Here is a 15,157-nt window from a genome sequence, read left to right on the forward strand (position 1 = left end):
CTCTGTTCGAGGGAGAAGAGGCCCAGTTTCTCTAATCTTTCGCTGTACGGTAGCTCCTCCAACCCTTTAACCATCTTAAGGAGCGGCGCACCGGGTGCCAGCTGACTGCCTACAGGATGTGCCTCCTCTTCTCTCTGGCCCTCTTCCCTTCTGCCACCCCCCACTTGCGTCTCAGGGCCTGCCTGGAAGGCCTTCACACACATGTGGACATCGACATGATGATCACACATGCATGTGCTGTTATCATTGCAATATCCGCACACTTCCAGGTGCCTCGAGCCACAGCCACTACCTTTAGTGTGTCGCAGCTCGAGAAAGTTTGTGGGACAATGGGCTAGAGGCTAACCAGGCTTTGGTTTCAGTGTTAAAACTGACCTGACATCCTGAATTCAATCGTGTTTTGAATTTCTGCAAAATGCAAGTATGTGTTTGGCTGAAACCCAAACTGCGCAGTATCCCTAATATTGGATCCTGCCCCCCTCAGCCTACCTTACAAACATTGGTGGGGTAGGAGTGAGTGGAGATTGCTCCTGCACTACTGGACCATCAGTATTTGTAAGGTAGGCTGTGGTGGTAGAGGTTCAGGAGAGGTGCCTGCTTTTTGTGTCAGTGGGGGGGGCAAGGTGCCTGGGTGGGGAGTTTCTCCTATTTGGAAGGGAGCAGTGCTGATTAGGGTAAAGCTGGTTTTGATTTTGGCTGAAATGAGCAACGAAATTCAGTTACAGGTTCAGTTTTAGTCATCCTCTAGATTGGACATGTTCCTGGAGCAAAAGTTCATAAAACATTCTTCCAAGTTTTATTTAAAATTTGATTAAACGCTTATAAAAATTTCTTAGCGATTTACAATTAAAAACCAGGGTAAAAAACACTCGGGTCATACAAGACTGAAACAAGACAGTCACTGACAGGAACAAAATGGTAGGATGGTAGAACTGCAATTGTAATAGGAAAGAAACATGAAATGGGCAAACACATAAGAAAGGGTAAAATAATGGCCTAAAAAGGCGAAGTTGTCACTGTGGAGATGTTAATTATTTTAGTGTATGGGCCCGATGTTTGCCAAAAGCTTTGGCTCTCGAATGCAACATTGAAAAGGAAACTTTTGGGAGAGCCATTGATTGAATACTATCATTCCAAGCAGGCAAATGGAACAAACGATTAACCAACTTTGGGCTAGATTCACAAAGCAAACCGATCGTGTACCGATCGGTTTGCGACCCCTTAGCGACCAAATTCCCCTCTGGCCCAATTCACTTAACTCTCTGCTGACCATCCTCTGATCCGCACATGCAAATAAGGGGAAGGACATTCAAAAGTAGGGAAGGCAGTGATTCACAACACAATATTCTCGATCCGACTGGGCTGGCCGATCAACTCCTAAAGCGACTGCTGGGGACCAGTCGCACACCTCTCCACCGACTCTCTTGCTCTGCCCTTCTCTCTGCTGCCCCGATCTCTCTGCCTATTTCAGGGACTGCAGAAGCCCTGGGGCAAGGGAGAGAGCAGTGCCTGTTGGCTCCCTGACTTGCTGCATTTATCTAACAAATTAGCAGGACATAACTGCCGCCTTCCGTGTAGTGCAAGCCCATGGGTTTGCCCGCTTTAAACCTGCGGGCTCGCACTGCACGGAAGGCGGCTGAGAGCAGGAGAGTCTGGGCGGCAAGATTGCCTAGAAGTGGGGAGCAGAAGAGCCAGCCTGCGCGAAGGAAGTTTAAAAAAAAAAAAAAGTTGCTTCTCAAACGGGCATGCGCAGATCATCTACAGATAGTCTGCGCATGGGCGCGGATCACACAACAGCGATCCGTGCAGGCAGATAGGGGTGTTCCTCTGATCGCCCCCATCTGCATATTTTTCTTTCCTGAATTCGTCAGACCTGTCCAGATCGGGCCCGATCAGGCAGGTTAGTGAATCTGGGCCTTTATTTCAATACATTTTCTTATCAAACTTTCAGGAAGTCAATCAAAACGTATCTCTTTGACAAAGGGCTAGATTCACTAACCCTCCGATCCATATCCAATCCGTGGGCGATTGGAGGCAGGCCGACCAATTCGCCAACCATCTGCATGCAAATGGGGGCAATTGGAGGCACGCCCCCAATCGACTGCACAGATCGGATTGAGCCCTAACAGTAGTGACAGGAGAAGTAGCCTTCTGTCATTGCTGTCAGGGCTCTGCCAGCTTTTTTTTTTTAATAAGCTGCAAAATATCAGGCCTATTAAAAAAGAAAAAAAGCCTCCCCTGTGCCGCGCATCCTCCCCACCATGCACGCCCAAACCAGCACACACCCCTCCCCAACCGGCACGGCCCACCTGCTGTGCCCACCCCCTCCTCGTACCTATCTTCGGACGGTTGACCAGGCAAGGCCCACCCCCTCCCCGTACCTTGTAATATCTTCGGGAGCAGGAGCGGTGCTCAATCCCTCCTGCTCCAGGCCTCCGAGGCTGGCCGGCTGACCAGGCAAGGCCCACCCCCTCCCCGTACCTTATAATATCTTCGGGAGCAGGAGGGGTACTCAGTCCCTCCTGCTCAACGCCTCCTCTGCCACAAGAGCGGCCTTAGGCCACGCCCCGATGCATCATCAGATGCACGGGGAGGGGCCTAAGGCCCTGATTGGCTGAGGCGCCTTGGGCCAATCAGGGACTTTCTTAGACTCCTCCCTAAGGAAGTCCCTGATTGGTTGAGGCACCCCAGTCCCTTCTCAAAGGAGGAGCCCGAGGCACCTCAGCCAATCGGGGCCTTAGGCCCCTCCCTGTACATCTAGTGAAGCATCGGGGTGTGGCCTAAGACTGCACTTGTGGCAGAGGAGGCATGGAGCAGGAGGGACTGAGCACCCCTCCTGCTCCCAAAGATATTACAAGGTACGGGGAGGGGGTGGGCCTTGCCTGGTCAGCCGGCCAGCCTTGGAGGAGGCCTGGAGCAGGAGGGACTGAGTACCCCTCCTGCTCCCAAAGATATTAGGTATGGGTAGGGAGTGGGCCCGGCCCAGCCAGCTGGCCAGCCTAGTAGATTAAGGTGCAGGGTGGTGGGCCCGGCCCGGCCCGGCCCGGAGGGGTTTCACATGGCAGGAGGGAGTTGTTGGCATACTTCCTGCTTTAGTTTTCCCCTGAACTCATCAGATTAATCAAAAAACAATTGCAGTCTTTGGAAAGGTGGTGGAGGTGTGACAAATCTTCAAATAACTTCAGTCTTTACAAGGAACATTCAATTTTCTACAAAACTAAAATAATTGAGGCTAAATCCTAATATCCATGGCTAAAAATTCAGCAACACTGTTCAAGATTGTCCATTTTTTGACTACAAAAACGATATGACAAACCCAATGTCTCTCAGTTACCATCAGCCCAATCTTTGGCCGAGTTTTTCTTAGGGAAAATTTTTAAAAATTAGATCATACATCCAGATTTCAACCCATTCACAATTTGACAGCTTTTCTTCCCTAAATTTCAATTCATCAAATACATGGGGTTCAAAATGTTCAAGGTTCCCTCATTATTAGAGATACAACTACTCTGAAGAGTAGGGGTACCTCTGCCGAAACCATTCCCCCTTTTATTCTCAAGCATTACTTTTCAATCTTTGGCCCTCAAATACTTAATTTTATCAAAATTAGCTTCACTTCAAGCACTGTTCCTAAACAATGGAAAGAAGCAAATGTCTTTCCCATAATTAAAGACAACAAAGTCAGTGCAGCAGAGATTTCTAACTACCGTCCTATTTCCAGTATTCCATTTCTGGCTAAACTTACAGAAAAAATTATCTTTAATCAACTCTCTGACTTCATTGAACAAACAAATGTCCTTCAACCTAATCAGACAAGTTTCTGTAAACACCATTCAACTGAATTATCCTTGATAGGATTAACCACTAACATCATTTACCAATTAGACCATCATAAATCAGTTCTGCTTATTTCATTGGATTTATCACTAGCCTTTGATACTATAGATCATCAACTGTTAATCCATAGACTTTATGACATAGGGATCTCTGATCAAGTGTTAGACTGGTTTAAATCATATTTTAAAGATTGCTCTTCGAAAGTTCAGTTCAGTGGTATTACCTCTAACACTTTCCCCAATGACCATGGGATCCTACAAGGTTCCATTCTTTCCCCTATGCTGTTTAATATCTTCCTCGCTCCTCTTATTACATTAGGGCAATCCATTGGGTTCTCTGTCTTCGCTTACGCAGATGATATTCAACTTACTCATTCTATTGATCTGGACAACCCTGCAGATATCTCGTCTATTAATTTGAAACTGGAAAAAATCAGCCAATGGTTAAGCACTAATATGCTAGTTCTCAACATCAGCAAAACCAAAGTTATGATTTTCCCAGTCAAGGAAGGTCTTACCCTTCCCTGTCCCATAACAATAAAATCAGTCTCTGTTCAGATAGTCACTTCCATTAAACTTCTCGGTGTTACTTTCGACGGAAAACTCTCTTTCCATGAACAAATAAGCACAGTAGTTAAATGTTTCTACCGTCTTCAAATGATTAGATCTCTTGCCACCATAATAGATCAATCATCATTAAATAATCTTATTCATTCGCTTGTTATTTCATGCTTGGATTACAGTAATGCACTATACAAAGGAATCACTAATAAAGAAATAAAACGTCTTCAAATTATTCAAAACACTGCCATTAAAATTATTTCAAAAGCACGTAAATATGATCATGTCACACCTCTTGATCAATGCTCTCTGGCTTCCTATAGATCATCGAATTTCCTATAAAATAATGTTGCTTACTTACAATTCCAAAACTTCAGGCCAACCTGATTTCATTAACAGGCTATTAATCTCCCATACCCCCCATCGTATTTTGTGTTCATCTAATCAAAACTTGCTATCCATCCCCTCTTTAAGATACATTAACACTATATGCACCAGTATTTTTTCTGTCACGGCCCTACCATCTGGAATTCAGCTCCAAATTACCGTATATAAGAGAAATTACATCCCTTGATAAATTTAAAAGTAACTTGAAGGCTTTTCTTTTTAAAGACGCATATGGTGTATAATAGTCCTTTTAAGGACGGTAATGGAATTTTATTCCTTGCCATCTTTTAACCTTCTAGCTTATTTTTACATAATTCTAGACCTTTTATACTTTGTTCCTCTTCCTATTGTTTTGATCCCTCTTCCCCCCTCTATTTCTCTTCATACAAATTGTATTTCTCCCCCCTCTCCATCTTGTATCGGTAAGTTTATGTTCGTCAGTGAGTTTGATTGTTTGTAACACTGTTTGTAATTTGTTTTTAATGTATGTTTTTGCTAACTCTGTTTTTATATTATGTAAAACCGCTTTGAATTTTTAATAAGACAGTATATCAAATTTTTAATAAACCTGAAACCTTTTGTGGTGCATCGGCATGGTGGGGGAGGGGGCATGCGTCTAAGCCCCAACTTTTTTTTATTATAACTTTTTTGTAGGCCAGAGAGCCCGTGGTTTTAACCCGCTTTAACCCGCGGGTTAAAACCACAGGCTCACATTGCGGGTAAGGGCAGGAGAGATTCGGGGCACCAAAGAGCAGGGCCGGCAGAGAGCAGGGCTTAATGGAGCTGGAGAGTCAAAAAGACGTTTTTGACGTCCCCAGCAATCACTTTTTGGGTTGATCGGCCAACCCAGTCGGAGTGGGAAATTTGTTTAGTGAATTGCGTCCCTACCTACTTTGCATGCAGTTCCCCTCATTTGCATGCACGGATTGGAAGAAGATCGCAGGAGAGGTTAGTGAATCAGGCCAGAGGGAAATCAGGTCGCAAACTGATCGGTACACGATCGGTTTGCTTTGTGAATCTAGCCCAAATTTCTCTGACTCCACTTCTGCCTTGATGCATTCCTAAAACACTCCCAGATAAGCTCCTACAATTTGACCTTTCCGCTGCTTTCAACGTTGTTCACCATGATATTCTTGTTTACCAACTCTCTGAGATAGGTATCAACTCCACAGTCCTAGGTTGGTTCTCTAAATTCCTCCGCTCTCGTTCTTACATTGTTAACATGAATGGCACCTCATGCTCCCCCTGGAAACCGAATTGTGGAGTCCCGCAAGGCTCTCCACTATCCCCTATCCTTTTCAACATCTATATGTCCTCCCTAAAACTCCTCCATCTATCCCCCCTTGAAACAATTTACACTTATGCAGACGACATCCTCGTCCTCCTCGAGACCGATTCGAACCTCACTGACCTGTCTAAGAACATATCCTCTTGTATAATGAACCTACAATCCTGGGCCCACACTGTGCAAATGAAATTGAATGAGTCCAAAACAAGACTTATTTGGCTCGGTCCAAAACTAGATCACCTACCCACCTCCATCCCACTACCCTCTGGCTCCTCTCTGCAGCTTGAGTTCTCGAACAAGGTCTTGGGCATCATCATTTATTCCACATTGTCCTTCAATGACCACCTCCAATCCTTGGTAAAAAAAATGCTTTTTCAGCCTTCACATGCTGAGGAAAGTTAGATCCTGCTTCCATCAAAAACATTTTACCCTGCTTGTCCAATCCATCATCCTCTCCAGATTGGACTATTGCAACTCTATCTACTTAAGCCTAACTAAGAAAAACCTCCACAGATTCCAACGGATTCAGAATGCCGCGGCCAAGCTCATCTTCGCTAAAAGTAAATTTGACTATGTCTCCCCGTTCCTGGCCAAGCTCCACTGGCTTCCGATAATCGCCAGGGTCCACTATAAATGCGCCTGTTTAACTTTCAAAATCCTATATGGTATCCTCCCTCCCTTTATCCCTCTTTCTTGGAATTCCTCAAACCCTAATACCACCAGATCCTCCAACAAATTAAAACTATCCTTCCCCTCGCTAAAAGGCATTTCCCACACAGGAAAGCTAGGGACTTCCCTCCACTTCAAAATCACTGAGCTCTGGAACAACCTTACCTCCCCTCTTCGGAACTTGAGCTCTCTCCAAGTTTTCCGCAAACATCTGAAAACCTGGCTTTTCTCAAAAAATGTAAGTCTCCCTCCAACTTAGGATTCAAGGAAACTCTTATATCTTGGCATCCCAAGTCCTCTAAATTTTCTTCACACTTCTACCTCTAACCCTCTGTTGTAGTTCCTTCCTATTTCTCCTACTGTAAACCGCGTCGAGCTCTACGAACGTGGAGATGATGCGGTATACAAACCTAAGGATTAGATTAGATTAGATAAACTCAATTAATCTTTAACATGCTAATGTAATTTCAAAAGTTTTTTTGTATTATCGCTGTCTATATACAGTCTCTTCCTCTGTAAACTGTTCTGAACTATTTGTGGTATTGCGGTATATAAAAATAAAGTTGTTGTTATTATCCCTGGAAACGAGCTTTATTTTGGGATTTACAAGGGACTTGCCATTTAGATTGACTGCTGTTGGCGATGGGACGCTGGGCTTAGTGGACCCAGCTTTCATGTTCTTAAGTTCATCTGCCTAGGATATTTTTATTTAGCTGGGGTAGGGGTTGTGAAGCCAGCTGTGTCTTGGAGGAGGGGGGTAATTGGAGCCAGTGCGGCAGAGGGACACCGAGGGTAATTATGTGTTGAGGGTGGGAGCTGGCTCCTTTTACAGGGTTTGGAAATAGAAGTGAAGTGATCGATATTAAGTATGCCTATAATAATATCCCCTCCCCCCAATGTCTCTCACTGCAGATATGTGGGATTGCGCTTATTGCCCTCGGAGTCTTTGTACAGGTACAGCTGAACGATTCGATAATCATAAAGAATGCTTCCTCCTCTGGTGCACCCATCGTCATCATCATTGTGGGAGTCGTCATCTTCTTTGTTGCCTTCTTCGGCTGCTGTGGAGCCTGGAAGGAGAATTACTGCATGGTGACAACGGTAAGAGAAGCAGACGAGGGGGAGGGGCGGGACCCAAAGCTGGCCTGCCCTACTGCTGGAAGTTAGCATAAAGGAGTTTGGGAAAGGCTTCTGTCTGACTAAGCCTCCCCTGGCCCTTCCCCTTGGCTTCAGTTGCTGAGGATTGTTTAAAGTGTGACATTTTAGCAGCTTTGCAAGGATTTAGTATGTTTAATTTATTTAGCTTCATTACGTGTGAAACGTTGGTTTTTTTTAAAAATAAATCTTTATTGATTTTCCATAACTAACAAAAAGTGCAATACAATATTCATGTCAGTAATAACAACAAATAAGCACTTAAATTCAATCAGTAGCAATGCAATAATATAAACCCCCCAACCATCATTTACATCAAGGAATCGCATTAAAGATATGTCCCTCCCCTCCCCCCCAGATGTGTCTAAATTATATCATCAATAAGAAACATGTGAAACATTGATAAACCTTTATTTAAGTTTGGTATGAAACCTGCAGCCAGGGCTCCTAGCCTTCCCTTCCCCCATGGTTAGTTTGCCGTGGGTGTTTCACTGCTGAGACACTGAAGGGTCACACCATCCAGTTCTAAAAGGAATGATGATGTGAGAGGGTATTTGTCTATCTCTATTGACAAATGCCTCTAGTCTGGGTATACTGGGGGTTGGTATATCTCAGTTATAATGCAAGGCCTGCTCCTTCATGTAGGCTCAATGATTTAATAATTTTAATGGACAGAGCCTAAGGCAATGTGGGGTCTCGCTGCTGTGAGGGCAGGGAAGAGGTTGTGGGAGGGGGCATTGTTTATATCTGAAAAAGAGCTAAAATGTGACTTGCTTTGTTTCCTCTTCCCCCCCCCTCAGTTTGCCATCCTGTTAACACTGATATTCTTGGTGGAGATTGCAGCTGCCATTGCGGGTTATGTGTTTAAGGATAAGGTAAGTGTTTGAACGGATAGATTCTGGGTTGCTGCTGCCAGGCAATGGAATTACAGTTCTGTGATTTTCATTTGCGGCCTTTCTTGATTTTTGGAGGGGGGTAATGAAGGGTGGCAATTGAGTGTATTAAAGGGAGAAGAAGGGTTGGGTGGACCGATTGAGAGGGAAGAGGGGCAGGTGAATTGGTCAGTCTTTTCGGAGTTTAACTTGAGTGGGTGGCTGGCTTCTTGTGAAGCTCAGAATACATGCCTCCTTTCACATCACTGCTGGCACATGGTTCCTGCTCACAAATGTGGAAGTAAGTAAAAGGTTGACAACTACAGACCAATCAGTCTTTGGTTAATGATGAGTAAATGAATACAAATGCTGCTAAAACAGGATGTGGTTATTCTGGAATCCAACAGATCACAGGATCCAAGGCAGCAGGGTTCACTAGAAGTTAGTCATTCCGAATACAACCAAAGAGTGGAATTGGGGGGATGGTGGTAGATGTGATGCATTGGGGTTTCAGCAAATCCTTTGGCGTGATTCCTCCATTATGTGCAAATCCTTTTTCATGCCTCTTCATTGGGATATCCTGAACACCTGACTGGTAAGAGGCTAGTCCAGGATTAACTCGGTCTAGAGTAGAGCAGGAGTTCTCAATCCAGTCCTCGGGGCTCCACCCAGCCAGTCAGGTGTTCAGGATATCCCCAATAATTATACACAAGATAAATTTTGTACACACCATGTCTATTGTAGGCACTTCTGTCTCATGTACGTACATTGTTGATATCCTGGTTAGGAATGTGCTAGAGAGAAACAAGGGGTGTGGAGGTATGGCAGCACTGGTTAGTCAGTCTAGCTCAGGGGTGGGCAAACTTTTTGACCCGTGGGCCACAATGGGTTCTTAAATTTGACAGAGGGGAGGGGGGGGCGCGGCGGGGGAGGGGTCTGATGCTGCAGGAGGAAACAGCACTCCTATGGCTGCCAGCGGCTGAATCCTCACAAATTTTCTTTTTGCGCATTATGCCTCTCTCCTATGTCCTTGATGCCCCAGTGCCTCCTTCCTATGCTCCCAGTGCCTCCTTCCTATGTCCTTAGTGTCCCAGTGCCTCCTTCCTATGTCCTTAATGCCCCAGTGCCTCCTTCCTATACTCCCAGTGCCTCCTTCCTGTGTCCTTAGTGCCTCAGTGCCTCCTTCCTATGTCCTTAGTGCCCCAGTGCCTCCTTCCTATGTCCTTAGTGCCCCAGTGCCTCCTTCTGTACTCCCAGTGCCTCTTTCCTGTGTCTTTAGTGCCTCAGTGCCTCCTTCCTATGTCCTTAGTGCCCCAGTGCCTCCTTCTTATGTCCTTAGTGCCTCAGTACCTCCTTCCTATGCCCCCAGTGCCTCCTTCTTATGTCTTTAGTGCCCCACTGCCCCCAGCCTATGTCCTTAGTGCCCCTTCCTTCCTCCCCCCCAAGCCGACCTGCACCAGCTGCATTTAATTACTTCCCGCCATCCCCCGAAGCTGCACCGAAGCCTGCCTGCCTCCAAGCCAACCTGCCGCCGATTCCTCCTCCCCCCTCCCAGTCTGGCACCCGCCCGTCTGTCTGTTCGCTGCCGCCGCTCACCCACTATATTTACATACAGCCCCGCTGGTGCTGCAACGAAGGGAAGGGCCAGGCGCGTACCCACAAGCCTTCTCCTGACGTCAATTCTGACGTAGGAGAGAAGGTCCAGGCCAGCCAATCCCAGACCTTCTCTTCAACATCAGAATTGACGTCGGGAGAAGGCTTGTGGGTACGCGCCTGGCCCTTCCCTTCGTTGCGGCACCAGCGAGGCTGTAAGCAAATATAGCGGGCGAGGGGCGGCAGCAAGCGGACGGATGGGCGGCCCGTGTACTGCGCGTTTAGAAACCCTGCCTTACGCTGCAGACAAGGGCAAACTACGACCCCACGGGCCGGGTTAAAAAGCTAAACGGGCTGGATTTGGCCCGCAGGCCGTAGTTTGCCCATATCTGGTCTAGCTGCTGTGTTCTGAACAGACTGCAGTTCCTTCAAGTGTGTCTTTGGGCCCAGTTCCTTTGAACATTGTCTTACCAATGCTGTCAGATTCTAAGCAGCTTAAAAGTTGTTAACATGCCATTGGGCAGTTTGCATATCACACACTGTTGTGATTTTTTTTTAAATTTATTTTTAATGTCTTGTACATGGATGTGGAGAGTATAAACATCTTTTGCCTCCTTTCTGCCCCTCTGCTGCTACACTCTGCAGGTGAATGACTTTTTACGGACGTCTTTTAAAGATGGTATGTCAAAGTACAATACGTCAGCAGAAGTGAAGAAAGCTTTGGATGATATTCAGCATAATGTGAGTCGGGACTGGATGCCACTGTTCAGTTTTCACTCTTTATTTAAATCAATGCCTAGCCCACTAATGCGCTACAATTCTCAGCAAAGTACAAAAGTTCTAATATTTGTGTCTACAAACAAAAAATCTGTTAATGGCAACATCTTGATGTGGAGTTGGGATGTGGTTACTTGATTCTGAGCAAATCATTGAATCTGCTCATTGAAGAGTTGAAGTCTACTCAAAACATGTAGGGTGGGAACTCCTCTCCCAAAACGAAAGACCATCAGATCAGTCTCTTGTCCATCTGTCAGGATAGACTTCAGACTGCAGTCATTTGAGTTATTTCAAAACAATATTTATTAAATTTTCCCCTTAAAGAAAATAACACAATTGGTACAGATGTTTCATGATAACCAAACAACTTTGCCCCATCCCCCACACCTCCTTTATTTCAAAGCTTCCAGTAAACAGGAAGTCTGGTTTCTTATAATCTGTTCTCAAAGCTTGGTAACTTCCCCAACTTGCAGTCATTTGACTTAGGTGACTGAAGCATAAAAGTAGGAATACACAACTTTTTAAAAACCTCTTGAAAGCATGGTACCTCCTTCCTTGGGGGTTCTCAACCCAAAACATGGGACACCTCAGCTAGTTGGGTGTTCGGGATCTGTGCAATCAACACGTAAAAGATGGCAGCACATGCAAATCTTTTGCAAATGTTTTTTGAAAACCTGTTTGGTCGGGTGTATCCCAAGAACTGGGCTGAGAATCCTTGCTCTGCCTGAACCGTAACAAGAACCAATAAGAAGGTAGACGGTGCAGATTAACTGGGGAGGGGGCAGGGCAGCACCAGTTTGTTTGTTAAACTTGCTATACTGCATTTACATACTAAAGCTATATGGGAGTGTGTGGGGCAGTGGTTAGAGCAGCAGTCTCAAACACGCGGCCCATGGGCCGCATGCGGCTCTCCAGGTGCTATTTTGCGGCCCGCAGTCTGGAAGTGATAATCATGTTCCCTTGCTGCAGTTGATTTTTCTGGTCAAAGCTGCAGCCGGCGGCGGCTCCTGGCGCCATCCACATCAGCATTTCTCTTCCCCCTTCCCTTCTTTGTGAAGCAGCAGTGTGTTTGGCCGGCTCAGTCGATTGTTCAGTTCAAAGCCGCGGGTGGCAGCTCCTCACGCTATCCACTCCTGCATCGGAAGCCTCTCTGATGTCACAACATCAGAGAGGCTTCAGACGCAGGCGCGGATCTCGCGAGGAGCCACCACCCGCGGCTTTGAACGGAACGATCGACTGAGCTGGCCAGACACGCTGCAGCTTCACAAGGAAGGGAAGAGAAATGCTGCTGCATAGGAAAGGGGGACCCTAGGGAAATGCTGCTGCTGTACAGGGAAAGGGAGAGGGAGGGAAGGGGGAATATAAATGCCTCTGCTGCACAGGAAAGGGGGAAGGGAAATGCTGCTTCTGTTGCTGCTGCACCCAATTGGGGAAAGAGAGGGAAGGAAGGAGAAGGAAGATAAGGGAAAGGAGAGGAACAAGAGGTGCCAAGTTCATCGGAGGAAGGGAAGGAAAGGATATACCAGACCATGGAGGGGGAGGGAGAGATGCCAGGACATGGGGGGAGGGAAGGAGACAGATGCCAGGCCAGGGGAAAGAAAGGAGGGAGGGAGGGAGGGAGAGAAAGGAAGGAAAGAGATGTCAGACCATGGAAATAGGACGGAAGAAGAGAGAGATAGGAAGGGAAGGGAAGACATGGAAACGTAGATTTTGAAAAGAAAGCAGAAAAATTGAATATTAAGTTAATGCCAAAGATGGATGCAAAGCAGAAAGTGAAGACGGAGAGAAAAACAGTCAAAGGACAAGAAGACCCTGGAAACATAGTTAAAAGCACAGAAAACTAAAGTCACCAGCCAACAAAGGTGTAGGGAAAATGATTTTATTTTCAATATAGTGATTGAAATGTGTCAGTTTTGAGAAAGAAAAGATATTAAACTTTAAATGTGAGGGCTGCAGAAAAAAAGAGTACTTGGAGGGCCACAGAAAAAAATAGTTAATGTCTTATTAAAGAAATGACAATTTAGCATAAGGTAAAACTCTTTATAGTTTATATATCTTTCCTTTTAACTGTTAAAGGAAAGTTTTATAAACTATAAAGAGTTTTACCTCATGCAAAATTGTCATTTCTTTAATAAGACATTAACTATTTTTTCTGCTGCCCTCCAAGTACCTACAAATCCAAAATGTGGCCCCACAAAGGGTTTGAGTTTGAGACCACTAGGTTAGAGCCTCAGCATCCTGAGCTTGTGGGTTCAAATCCCACGCTGCACCTTGTGACCATGGGCAAGTGACTTAATCCCCCATTATCTCAGGTACATTAGGTAGAGTGTGGGCCCACCGGGACAGATGAGGAAAAATGCCTGAATACCTGAATGTAAACCACTTAGGCCATAAGTGGTATATAAATACTAAAATAAATAAATAAAATAAATATGGAAAGTGGATCACAATCTTTCAAGATCCAGCCACTCAATTGTAAGCCAGCCAGCTTCCCTGCTCAAACAGTTAGTCCTCACGCCAACCAGATCCCACTCAGGCACTGAGATTCTCGGAAGATATTACTAAGCTAGCATGAAATCAAGAATTGCAAGACAAAAAAACTTTGTTTGAAGCAGTGATTTGAATTTAGTGAATGAAGGCTGCTTATGTATGAGCAGTAGGAGGTCATTCCATAATTTAGGCAAGAAGAAACAGAATGTCAAGAGGATTCTAAATGAGCCGTTTGCATCAATTAATCATAGTGGGTATGATAGAGTGTATGGAATAGTGAGGGACGACAAGTATAAGGGCTGATCAGAGTAGGAATTTAATATATAACAATTTTATTGAAAGAATCAAATAATCAATACAATAGGATAATACAAAAATACATTCAATACAATAAGAATCATAATAATAATAATATTTCATGCAAATTTATATCATTCTTTCAAATTAAATTTCCATATGAACTAATCCAATCTTATCTACACCCCCCCTTAATTCCATCCCCTACCCCCCTATCTTTCCCCCTAAATGAAATCTCTCACCCTGGATGAAAGTTGACAAAAATAAAGAATTAAAATAAATAACTGGAATGTAATTATTAAACCTAATTTCCATAATAAATCATTGATAACCAAACTTCGTATTCTTGGTGAAAGATTCTGAATATAAGGATCCCAAACCTCCATAAAAAAATGAGTTTTTTTAGGCGAACTTCCCAACTCTCAAATAAAAATAAGCGATGTAATTGATTCCTCCAATGCTAGAAACTTGGAGATTCTTTCTGCAACCAAAATTGCATAATACATTTATGCCCAATCATACAGGCTTTCTGAAATAAAAGACATTTCAATTGGCCAAAAACCCCACAAGCTGCTGCTTTACCAAAAATTATTCCCCTAGGACAACCCACTATCAAGTTACCCCATAAAGAACCCAAAAATAATAGGATGGCAGAATGAATTGATTAAAGGACACAACCAAAAAGCATGAGATAATGTGCCAAGATCTTTATTACATTTAATACAAATTGGGGTATCAATTAAACTCTCATGAAAAGCTTGAATTTGGGAAAAATAAGCCCTATGTAAAATTCTATAAGTACATTCTCTCCAAATATACTCTGTTATAACTTTTGGTAGTCTGTTAATAGATTGAGTAAAATCAATAAGAGAAATCTGAATTCCCAACTCCTCATTCCAATTTTGTAGAATTTTACCATATGTATGAGTAGGTAATATATTTCACCACCACTTGTGTAATAAAGAAACTGAAATAGGCACATCTTCACATTGATTAAAAAAAGAAATAATTCTATCATGAACTCCACAAGAAAGATTCAATCTCTTCAATTTATTAATATAATTTGCCAGTTGCATATAATGACCCAGGACCCCTCCCACTACAATAGAAAGGTCAGGAAAACTCTTAATCTTCCCAGTTTCATCCAATACTTGTGATAAATAATAAATACCTTTAAACCCCCCAATTCTAAAAATCCTATATGTCATACCAGGTTGAAAATCCCCATTACC

General features: G+C 44.3%; 1 protein-coding gene across 2 annotated transcripts in view; it reads left to right on the plus strand.

Moving 5' to 3' along the window:
* Positions 1 to 15,157, plus strand: part of CD63 (CD63 molecule) — a 46,374-nt gene that overhangs the window by 14,441 nt on the left and 16,776 nt on the right. For both annotated transcript variants that reach the window (XM_033937703.1, XM_033937702.1), the window contains exons 3-5: positions 7,654 to 7,842; positions 8,697 to 8,771; positions 11,007 to 11,102. In XM_033937703.1, coding sequence (XP_033793594.1) covers positions 7,654 to 7,842; positions 8,697 to 8,771; positions 11,007 to 11,102 — 360 coding nt within the window. The remainder of the gene's footprint in view (positions 1 to 7,653; positions 7,843 to 8,696; positions 8,772 to 11,006; positions 11,103 to 15,157) is intronic.

The sequence above is a fragment of the Geotrypetes seraphini genome, chromosome 3 (assembly GCF_902459505.1).
Source record: "Geotrypetes seraphini chromosome 3, aGeoSer1.1, whole genome shotgun sequence".
NCBI lineage: Eukaryota > Metazoa > Chordata > Amphibia > Gymnophiona > Dermophiidae > Geotrypetes > Geotrypetes seraphini.